This window comes from Strix aluco, chromosome 9 (assembly GCF_031877795.1).
Source record: "Strix aluco isolate bStrAlu1 chromosome 9, bStrAlu1.hap1, whole genome shotgun sequence".
In the NCBI taxonomy this organism is placed as follows: domain Eukaryota; kingdom Metazoa; phylum Chordata; class Aves; order Strigiformes; family Strigidae; genus Strix; species Strix aluco.
The window spans coordinates 14,386,975-14,399,137 of NC_133939.1; the positions used below are offsets into that span (position 1 = coordinate 14,386,975).

Genomic DNA, 12,163 nt, shown 5'->3' on the forward strand with positions numbered 1-12,163 from the left:
TGGGGAAAAGCTGAGAGAATTGGGTTTGTTCAGCCCTGAGAAGAGAAGGCTTAGGGGAGACCTTATCACCATGTTCCAGTATTTAAAGGCTGGCTACAAAGAAGGTGGAGACTCCCTTTTTACAAGGAGTCACATGAAATGATGAGGGGTGATGGGTACAAGTTACTCCTGGGTAAATTCTGATTGGACACAAGAGGAAAACTTTTCACAATGAGAACCATCAGGCATTGGAATAATCTCCCCAGGGAGGTGGTGGATTCCCCACCATTGGACACTTCTCAGATTCAGCTGGACAGGGTGGTGGGCCGTCTTGTCTAGACTGTGCTTTTGCCAAGAAAGGTTGGACCAGATGATCCTTGAGTCCCTTCCAACCTGGTATTCTGTGACTGTATTCTGCAATCAAGATTTCTTTCACTTTGGATAACATGAAGTGTATTTCTCTCCTGTTAATGTCTCCTGCAGCTTTTTCATTGGTATGGGAAAGATAAGCTATCTTTCTGTATCCTATACCAGTGTAAACTATAATAATAAAAAATTATAAAGTCACTGAACCCTATTGATTATTCATTTTGTCATAAAGATTAAAGGATTTATCACAGTAAGATAGAAGTTAATGGTCTGTATTTTATTACAGACCATCTGAACATAGTTTGTCCTTTCACATTGTTAAAGGATTGATTTTAGTTGGCCTCTAATAATCTTTATATTTGGGGGTCAAGAATAATCTTAGCATAAGTAAAAAGATCTTTCAGTATAAGCTAGGGAGGAAAACAAAAAACAGACAGCAAACAAAAACTTGGGCAGTTTTATCTTCTTGAAAAGACATGAGAAACCTCTGTGTATTCATATAAAGCTAACATTCTGTATATCAATAACAGTTATAAAAATTTGAGCAATGGAACTGATATGCAAGTTTTTTCACTAATGTTCAATTAGCATTTCATCAGTTAAAATACAGCAGCATTTTCTCTTCCCTCCTTACTAAAGGGAACATGTTGCATATCCTTGTTTTAAAGTTCCTTTCATGTGTCTTAGACCTTATAATGCATTCTTTTCTCACTGAGGGTAGAACCTGTTTAATCTGGTGAGATCTTAAAAGACTGACGGTGCATGAAGACTACCCTGTTTCCACCATATTGGTTTAAAGAATCCCAGATAAACTAACACAGGAATGCTACAGCTTAAACTATGGGTTTTGTGGGGCTTTTTTTGCATTAAAATCTATAGCAGTTTGATTCAAAGCCCAATAAGAGAAGCAGAGTTTTCATGTTTGTAATTGTAGATAGTACATACTAATAATCAGCTGGTTATTGATATAAAAGCACAACCTGTACTTGCAAATTATGCTAGCCTGGCTGTCATTAGAAACAACAGATTTAAGGATGATGCAGGAATAGAGTGGTATTTGCATCAGGGATGGAGGAGCTGTGTCCCTAATGCCAGACAAAAAGAACAGCAACAAAAGAAAATAAGCTCTTAAGTCAGCATTTGTAATGTCCATTGTTGTTGCGGAAGCAGCTGCTTGTGGAAACAAGGCAAATAGAATTTGAAATGAAGAGCTGGAAAAGAAATTGCCAGTTGCCTGCAGGGTTGGAGAAAACTATTGGGCCTGATTGCCAATTAAGTGCTCTGTTTTTTCTGACAGCTTTGATAATGGGTCAAAAAAGCTGCAGGAGCTGCTGTTTGGCCTCCTCACTCTATCCTTCAGGGTTGCTCAGCCACAGATACTTCTCCGCGCACAAAGAAATAGCACGATGGTATAAACAGTAGTTTGTATTAATGTTGGATGTGGAACATTTCCAGGAGACTGGGGTGAATTGTCTTTAGATACAAAAACCCTTCCAGGAGTAGAAGGCAGGCTCGGGATAGATGAATATTGTCAGTTCATGTTAAACATATTGGCAAGGACTGAAAGGAAGATCAAGGGCACTTTCTCAGCATAAAAACAATGTTTGTACCAAATGTCTGTCCTGGAGCAGCAGGAGATGGTTTAATGTAAGCATAGATGACAGAAAATCAAAGTGTCATATGAACACTACCAGAGTATAGAGAAATGTGTTCTTTCTAAACGAATGTATCCTTCAGCAGGTAGTCATAGTTCCGACAGACACATATCTTTGGAGGCTTAATGCTAAACCTTGTCAGAATTGCCTGTGGACTGAGTCATCTTGGATGGTGATAATACTGTATGTGCAAGGTATTTATTGGCTTAGATAGAAGGTTCCTGTTTCTATATTGAAATTATCTGAAATGTCTGACTAGTTTAGGTGTTGCTTCTGCTTGCTCAAACTAGATCTCTCCTGAAAGCCAAAACCATGATTGCAGCACTTCTGCCATTCAACTGACCAGCTAATTTACCCTGTAATTATATAATAGGGTATTTAAGACTGTCTCTTTAGAGCAGAGGTATTAGCTTTATTTATCTGCTTCATTCAGGAACAGATGTTTCTACTGTCTTATTGAAATAACCAACATCTTTGGAAATCAAAGGTTGCTATTTTCTGAAATAGAATATGATGGAAAATCTAAATTATGGATCATAAAAGGGGAGGAATGACACTAATTGTGTTGCAACTTTGCAGAATTTTTTTTTGATAATATCTGACTCATGGTAAAGGTAAACAGTTAAAAACATTAACAGTGTGACAGAAGTGGTGTTGTCTTTTGCACCTGTGTGGCTAAATATTTCACTTATGCCTTGACATGCTGTTTCTGTATTTCAGAGGACTGTCTTCTGGGGTTTTTTGCAGCTTCAGAGTCCTTAGTAATTTAGATTTAAATGTTTTTATTTTTTTTCCTTATTTTTTTCCAGAGTTCATTATTTCCTTAATAGCCACATCAGATTTCCAATCAGGGTACTTGCACTTCCAGAAACATCTGCGTGTAAGATGATTTTTTCTGAATATGTATTTTAAATGTTAAGGGTTTTTTTCTTTTGAGTATGAAGACTAGTACATGCTGCTAGTGAGCTTAGCAAAATGGATGAGTAGGATTTTAGTACTTAAGATAGAGTGACATGAAGGAAAAAGGCTTAGCTCACCACCCACATTCAAGGCCATATCCTGTGTGACCCACAGGAACAGTCCCAGTGAAGACAGAAAATACTAATGCAAGTACAATAGACGAGATCTCATTCAAATAACCCACTGTTTAAGAACTCTTTTTATATAGCATCATGGAAGAAAACTAAATTACTATGGAAACTTTATATAGCATCAAGGAAGAAAAGTGAAGGACTGCCTTAAAAGAAGCAGAAACATTTGCTGAGATGAGAATCAGTAAATTCTTTCTTCTCTTATACAGCAGACTAAGTGTAAATAAATAAATGCTTATGCTGCAGATAGAGCCCAAATAAATATTTTTACTTTTGTACTTTGAGACAGTAGTCACATACTCCTGTGACAAATTTTCATGTATTTTCTTAAATGGTCTGGCAAAACAGTTGCTATCTTACAAGGTTTCACCACATCTCATGTTAACTTTTTTCCTTAAAACCCTGACTCTCCGTTGAAGTTTCTTAACACAAGAATCTTAACTTTCAAGTCATTTTGTTTTTGAAGGAAATATCTAGCTCTGTTTTCAGATAAGCACAAACCTCAAAACATAAGCCCCAAAGATTTTTTTTTTAAAAAAAAGGGTGTAAAAAATGTTCTTTAAAACAGTCACGGTATTTTATAGTATTTTGAACAAATAGTTGCTTTGTTTATTTAAAAATAGTATTTTGAAAAACGTTGGGAGCTTATTGCTAGCTCATGAGTGTTACTTGTGTCATTATGCATACAGGCTTAGCTACATGTAGGATACCTCGTTCAACATTTAGTTTTTTGCTCTAGATACCTTTCCATCATTTCCTGCAGAATATTTTTTTCATTACAAACAGATCAAGAACTCTTAGCAAGTACTTCATAGTATAGGATAGTTCATTCTCTCCCATACTCAGTTGTCTTACCAACAGGTAAAACAGTAGCAAAAAGATTGTCCCATTGCTTGTTGCATTAGAAAATCAAAGGTAAAAACTCGCTTTGAATTTATCAAAATGCTGTTGAGAGAATCAAAATCATCTTATTGACAATTGTCTAGCAATCTACATGTGTTGCATAGTTACAGTTAAGAAATCTCTAAAAAGCTGAGTTTCTCATTTAATAACTCTTATTTATATAGAATATGAATATAAATGACAAACTGTATCATTCTGGGTTCAACAAAAGGCAAAATAGTATGAGGAGGAATGCCATAATACATAGCTTTGGACTGGTATGTTTGAGTAAAATTATCAGTCCCAATATCCTCAACAAGTTCTCATTTCTGGCTACCTGAATCTCCATTCAGCAAGGTGCTTTTCAACATAGTGTCCAAATGTGTTGAAACTATGTTTCTTAACAATTTAATATTTGCAAGTCAATTTTGAATCCAGATGGGTTTTTTTGACAAGTTGTATCATGTCTCCTTTTTCTCCTGAAAGATACTCTTTAAATATGAGGCCATTAGAATATTGACAGCCTTAGGCATTGGATACAGTGGGAATCCCCACTTCTGTATAACTGGTGGTAGCTACAGAAGAAAGACAGACTGACCCTGTGCTTTTCATCTCCAAGCAAAGAGGAACAACCAGTGAATGCCATGCAAACCAACAAGTTGTGCTGTACTTCTTGCTTGGTCTCCTTTCATAGGTAGGCAGGGAGAGCCAATCTGATAAACAGACGTTCCACCCAGTTGCAGAATATGTCGGGCTTTGACATCACTAATACAGAAGTTTGATGTCTTTCTCAGTGAAATAATCTCCAGCAGTGATGTCACTGCTTATAATTCTGAAATCAGGAGATGCTTCAGTGGTTAATGTAGTGAGGCAATGTTACACCTGTCTGTGGCTGACCACAGCTATTTGATTTTGTATTAAAACTGTTTTCACAGTAAAGTAAGTATAACTCATATCAGCAGTATTGTATGCACTCCTTAGTAAACCTCCAGCAAACTGCAGCTGATGTGGTGGCCTGCTGTCTCTCCTCTTGTGTGCTGGTGACCTGTTCAATTGCTTCATTTTTATTTTTTCTCACTGTCAGATTGTCAAGGATTGAAACAAAATGGACTCAACTAGAATGGGGAAGAAATGATTTTCTAACAGAAATTCAGATTGATAATGTTTTATCTCTTTTATTGTGAACCAAATTCTGATTCCATTATTACAGTCTTACAGAAGGCCTTAGAGGGATCCTGTTGTTGCAGGCACTGTGGAACCATCTAGTTATGGGACAGTCCCTGCACTGGGCAAGTTTGTAACCTGATTAGTCAGGACTTCTAAAGGTGGGAATCAAAGGTATGGTCTTGCCCAAGGGCATCCGGCAGGTCCATGGTAAAACCAATTGTTGAATTCAGGTTTTTTCCCCTTCCAGTATCTCACCCAGTACAGTTCTGTTTATATGTATGATTTCTGGGGGAGAAGCAGCTGCATATAGCAGATCTGAATATAATTATTATGAGCAAATAATAACCTGGCCATTACAGGAATATTTTTCTTGCTCTAAAGCAAAAACAGTAAACCAGAAAGAACATAACACAAGTATAGGACAACTCTGATGAAAATACTTATGTAAGGTGGATTTTTGCCACTTTATACTTACAAAGTAAAAGCAAAGACAAAACTTCTACTTTATGGTAGACACACCTCCACGTTAGCAGACTGTGCTGTCTACAGCCCAGTGCTGTTGGGAGTTTAGCACACACGGATGGATGCTGCTCTAAGCTGGCTTTGTGTGCACCAATGGCGTGTGCGCAGTGGAAGATGGCAAATGCAAATACAAGCCTGCGAACTGAGACGATTGTGTGTGACTTCTTTACAAACTTGCACTTACTAACAAGGGTCTGAATCATCTGTTGTAGTAAAGCTTCAATAGGAGGAAATGGGCAAGGATCTGTCATGGGGGTTTATCAACCCTTGTGAAAGTGCCTTCAGTTTTGTTTTGCTTTTTTATGGAGTTGGGTAGAGAAAGTAGATTCACATTGAGACTCCAATCTTTGTGCTCAGTAAAACCCTTTATTCAGCTCTTTGACAGTGTTATGAGACAACAGGCTTGTCAGAAGAGTGGAGTAAAGGTCAGGAGGTGGTAACTTCTGCAGCAGCTGTGGAAAGGCTCATCAGCATTCACCCACTGATTGTAAGCAGGTCCTTGAAAGTGTCCCACTGAGGTTCACTACTGCACAAATGTTGGAGTGCTCAGTGCTTTGCGGGACTAGATCCTATCACTAACCACTGATTGGCAATGATACTGTGTAACACTTAGAAATGAATTTTTCTAAAAATTGTTTGTTGAAATGCAAGGTGACAATTTTAATGTTGGAAAACCCCTCAAGCAATGGAGCTCGATTGTTGGTCAGTGCTTATTCTATGCAAATGAAAACATTAAGTGTATAAAAACAGGTGCTGCTATTGTGAATTCTCAGTCACTCTTACAGTGAGAAGAATTGCTAGGTGTTTGATGTACTTTAAAGTGTTGTTTGTAATGTTTTAACTGTGCCAGGCTGGGAAATGTCATTCAGGTCTGGTACCCTGTATTGAAAAGATCAATAACTTGTATTTATGTGAGCTTGGAATTAAAGCCTTATATATTTCCTGTTTGTTATTATTAGGTATAGGCAATTGAGGACAACACTTCTTGCTGTCCAGAGATGGAAAACAACATAACTACTATCTCTCGTGAAGAGCTTGAAGAACTAAGAGAAGCATTCAGTAAAATAGGTATGTTTTAAATAAGAAAATAATAAGGATGCCAGTGACACTGCAAAGCCATGTAGGATTTGTGGAAGAACTCTTTTATGGATAAGTTAATTTTGGTAGGGCCATGTTTTCCTTCTCTGTTGCCAGTAATATCTAAGAAAATAAGAATGTTTACATAAAATCTCTTTATTTTCACTGAAACTATGTGTTTATTCATTTCTTTCAACTTTAGTAATGAAAACAGATACATTTTCTTGCTGGGCAGTGGCATTATTTGTGCCATTGTATATGCAGCATCATAGGTCTCAAAATTCGGGTTTTTTGAACTCCTTAAATCTGAAAAAATGTTTGATTAAACTTCAGTTAAATATAGTTTCATGTTAGGTTACTGACACTTTGGTTTTGCTTTACTTGCATGCTTTGGTGAACTAGTAATTTCTCTTTTCATTTATTGGATTGGATTTCGTTTCAAGTAAGCTAAACTTGGAGATTTTTCAATCTTGCTTTTGTTGCTAGCAGATGTTAATAAATAACTGTACAATTTTGTATGCTTGACAGAATGTTTGCAGATTAATCAGAGAGTAAACAGAAAGAGTGAGAAATGGTATAGCAACTAACCCTTATTTCCAGATTGCAATACTGTTGTGAATGTTAAAGTTCACATCTGATTTATTTCTTATACGCTGCAGTTCTGAGGGGGTGATGTGTAACTGTGCAGCTCAGCACATCAGATATATTTGTAATCATTCATAATGGGGGAACAGTGTCTCTTTAGGCAAGAAGCCTTAAAAATTAGGAGTCTTTAGCTTGGTAAAGAGACTATTGGGAAAGACCATGAGTATTATTGGAAAGCTGAAGAGGGAGTTATTCCATTTCTGTCAATACAAGTATCATGTGATACTCAGTAGAGTCATAAAACTTAAAAGAAGTAACTTTTCTTCATGACACATAATAAAAACATGAACCCATTGACTTGGGATGTTGCTGAGACCAAAAAAGAGTAGAAATGCTAAAGGAGTAAGTTACATCCATGGAAGGTAATTCATGAGTTGCTATTAAACAGTCATCTTGACGTACGTAGTCTGTAGATCAAGAAGTCTATAGCCTGCAGGAGCTGGAAAGACAGACCAAAGAAAAGAGCACTGTATACATATATCAGTCTACTGGGACGTGTTAGGATAGGTAGATACTCACTGGTGTTATTTGACAGCTTTTCTATTTATTTGGGTTTCACCATATGCATTCCCTCTTTTTCTCCCTTTCTTTCCTGCATGTTTTCATGTTTCTCCTATAAGAATTGTCCATACTGCTCCTACTCAATGAAAAGCATTTTCTTCCTTACTGTATTATGCTTTCTGTAAAATACAAAAATTAATCATAATTAGTTTTTTTCATTTTTTGCATTTCCAGTGTCTTTATGGGTAAACTGCTTGCAGCTATATTGGTAAACAGAGAAAAGGCATGTATTTAACTCTCTGCTTGTCATCATGGAAACTTACACTCAGTGAAATATGAACCTAGAGAAATAAAATAGCTGGTAATCTGAGTGAGCTTGTGAGCATGTCCTCTGCTTTTTAGACCATCCCTGTTATTACATGTGTTACATGTCTGCAAGCCAGACACTGGATGGATTAATACACCTGCAGACAAAGTTTGTCTGTTGAGTGATTTGTGAATTGTTGGTAGTATCAAAAACACAAAAAGAGGTATTTTTTTAACAGGTGTTTTTAGCGTTTTGTCAGCAGCAAAATGTGGTCGTCTTATGAAGCTGTATGGAGGCTACATAGTGTAGTGTGGATTACAGAGAAATTACTGTATAGCAATAGATTATGGCTAGAGATGAAAGCATGTTTCTCTGCTTGCCCTTCTGTAATGTGATGCATATACATCCACTCTGGTATTGTTGGCTAAGTTCTGATACTAGAGGCAATATGAAGAAAGGTGTTTCAACTAGTAAACAAAAAAAACCACAAAAGTGGCAAGTCAGAAAAGTGGCCATATCATTTTGCTTCTGCTTCTGTCTCATTGTGATACTTGCGACGTTCTCTTAACTTACTTATCTTGGATACATCATTTGTAGAACTGGGAGAATACTATTGATTCATATTTTCCAAGAGCTTTTGTATGACCATGAAAGAGAATGAAAATTGTTGTCAAACATGGAAAATATTAGCATTAAATACATAAAATGATAGGCATTATATCCAGCACTAGTTATGCTGGATATGGTTTCTTTATTTGATTTGACTTCATCTATACCGTGTATGGACTATAGCTTTTCTGCTTTTAAAAGTACTTCTCTCCATTGTATAGACATTGCACTACAGGTACAGGAAAGACTATTTCAATGGACATTCTTAAATTCTGCTTGTATAGATATGTGTATACGTATATATGGAAATATGCATAGGTATAAAAAAAGTTAGGAACAGTTAATGTTACTGATTCCTTTATGCAGTACATTGGATAAAAACATATTATAGGTTTGTAAAATGATGCTTCTTTTATGCCAAGACAAGAATTCAAGACGCCTTTCTGCACACAGATTGGCCTAAAGTGAAAGTACAAAGGATATTTTTATGATTTCTTCCATGCTGCTGTGTTATTCATCAGAAGTAGCAGAAATTATACTGAATTTTTCTTAATTTATTTTTATGCGATACAGCCATTCATTTCTTTCCATGATTGTGGAGCTATACTATACCTCTTGTTGAAAAAAGCATTCTGATAGTTTGCTGTACATGGACATTCCTGACTGTGGTCTTGGGAGCCAAGTGTAAATGAAGGTGGCAGTACAAATTGCTCCCAGCAGAGCTAGTTAATAGATTAAGGAAGGTCACCTTTAATAAACAGATACATCCCAGATTTATTTTTCACAGGTAAGCCTAACCACAACAAAAGTTTTGAAGAACAGAAAATATGTATCATGTTAGGATAAGAAACAAAATGCAGAGTCAAGCAGAGTTCCTGTGTAAGTAGTTTTTCTTGTATAAGTGTGCTCTTCTAATAACAACTTGCATCGGGTTTGAGTTTACTCATTGCAAATGGTATAATATCAACAGTAAGAATATAATAATTGATCTTCCTTTCACTTAAAGGTTTATAGAGGATTTTGTTGGGAATCCTAAAAAAAACTTAAACTGCTATTTATAAATTTGCCATCTTGTTATAGCTGTGCTTTGGGATTATAAGAGACTTCCTGAGAAAATACATGATGAGATGGCATAACTCCTAGCCAATGGTGCCTCTAATCCACAAGTATTCCTTCATGCTTGCTTACTTACTATGTCAGAAGAAAAAATACTTGTCTCCTGAAACTGTATTTCTCATACTTTATTCTTAAGATTTACTATACTTGGTTCTTTACATAAGTATAAAAACAGCTTGTGCTTTCATTTTACAGATATTGACAACAGTGGGTATGTCAGTGATTATGAGCTTCAGGACCTGTTTAAAGAAGCAAGTCTGCCCTTGCCTGGTTACAAAGTCCGTGAGATTGTAGAAAAAGTCATTGCAGTGACAGATAGCAACAAGGATGGAAGAATCAACTTTGAAGAATTTGTCTCTGTAAGACATTCCCTTTGGATGTTTTCCTACTGTCTGATATCTGTTAAGAATTAGGATAGAAAACTGAATGAGGTGGTACAACTAAGTACTATTTTGATACAAATAACTAGTATTTTGAGAATGGGAAAGTTTTCTGTGACAATTTACAATATCCTATATAATTATTTTTCAGTCTTTATTTCACTCTCCTATTTAATTTGGTAGATCTCATTTGGGCAGCATGTGAGACCACAGTAGTTCTAATCAGTCCTGCTTTCTATTTCCTCAAAGATAAGGGCATGGATTACATATTTTTAGGAACTGTTGGGTCAGCCCTTGCCATGACAAAAGAGTAGACAATTAGATACCGGTGTCTGAATTTTCTTAGTGATAAACTAATCCGTGTGCTACTATGCTTAATCTCTATCCTAAAGGCTGTTTTATACTGGGAGCAAGGTACAGTTTTTCACTTCTAGTGAACAAATTTGAAAGGTTTAGACGTTTTAAATGTGAATCACTCACTAGTGTGCTTTATTTAAGAGAAACAAAAACTTCAGGCTTTTGGTTTGTATGTGTGTTTGGGGATGATTGGTTTTTGCTTTGAATTTAGAGTACTGCTGCTAATTACAGCAGGTTGCTTGTTGAACTAGTTATTGATCTTTCTTTCCAAGATTCTAATTTGCAGTGGTTCGTATGTGAGATGCGAGTATTTGCATCCAGGTATTGAACTGTATCTGTTACTTATACTTCATTGTCAGTTTTGAGACCTCTACAGTATTTGGGCAAATCTAGGACGTATCAGTATATCCAGTGTGGTTTACATTGCAGGAAGGTGGAAAATGGTATCAGCTTGCTTAAGGGCATGTGTAACTGTCATGTAGTAACCTTTTACTGTAAAACATATAATGAAGTAAGTGGAAGAAATATGCTATAGTCATTGAAAATGTGTATATCTTTAGTTGTTTTCTTCAGTTTACCAAAATATCTGTGACAAAATTGTGTAGATTGTTGAATGTTTACTTTTTTAGATCACATGATGGCTTAATAAACATAACACTTGAGGTACTCACTGAGAAATAATATATTAGATACCCAGTATGCAAGTTTCATGAAGGGATTTAAACTAGTTTTACCCATACAGTAAACTTTTTTCCAGAACAGAAGTAAATGTAAATACCAAAGAAAGGCAGTCAGGGTAACTACTGACTCTAGAGTACTTACATGAGTTAACGCTTAGTTATTTGAAGGTATGATCAATCACAAAATGCTTTCTCTTTTTCTTTTTTTATTCCAGATAATTCAAGAATTGAAAAGTAAAGATGTTAGCAAATCTTTCCGAAAATCAATAAACAAAAAGCAAGGTATTACAGCAATTGGAGGAACATCAGCAATATCTAGTGAGGGAACACAGCACTCTTATTCAGGTAAGACATAATTAAACACAAGCAAATTTTGCATGGAGGAAGACTAAATTTGCACTGCAGACGAAGAAAAAAAACTGAAAAGTGTTGCTGTTGAAAGCGTTAACACAGAGAAAGCATGTGGAGATGGACAACATAAGTGTGGGTGATAGTTTAAAACGTGTGTTGTTGAGTTGTTGCTAGTTTCATGCTGCCCCTGGAGATAAGTTAGGCATCTTTGTGAGAGCAAAAAATGAAAACAAGCACTGATAGCATGTGGTGGTGGGGAGAATAAATGGCCCCTTTGGTGTACTTCTAGTAATGCTAGTCAAGTTTTTGGCCTCATTACATGCTAATCTAATCATTCCTATATTCAGATAAAAATGAATCCCCATTTTCATTTCCACAATTTTAACTAAAATTAAAAAAAAAACCCCAAACCATATAACCTTTCTGGATGAAAGGCCTCCTCAGTTGTCTCTGTGCAGTTACAGAATTGTTCACT

General features: G+C 36.1%; 1 protein-coding gene across 5 annotated transcripts in view; it reads left to right on the plus strand.

The window, feature by feature from the left end:
- PLS1 (plastin 1) overlaps positions 1-12,163 on the plus strand; it is a 48,714-nt gene that overhangs the window by 15,990 nt on the left and 20,561 nt on the right. For all 5 annotated transcript variants that reach the window (XM_074833821.1, XM_074833820.1, XM_074833824.1 and 2 more), the window contains exons 2-4: positions 6,625-6,733; positions 10,116-10,279; positions 11,553-11,682. In XM_074833821.1, the coding sequence (XP_074689922.1) occupies positions 6,664-6,733; positions 10,116-10,279; positions 11,553-11,682 (364 nt within the window). In that variant the 5' untranslated portion in view covers positions 6,625-6,663. The remainder of the gene's footprint in view (positions 1-6,624; positions 6,734-10,115; positions 10,280-11,552; positions 11,683-12,163) is intronic.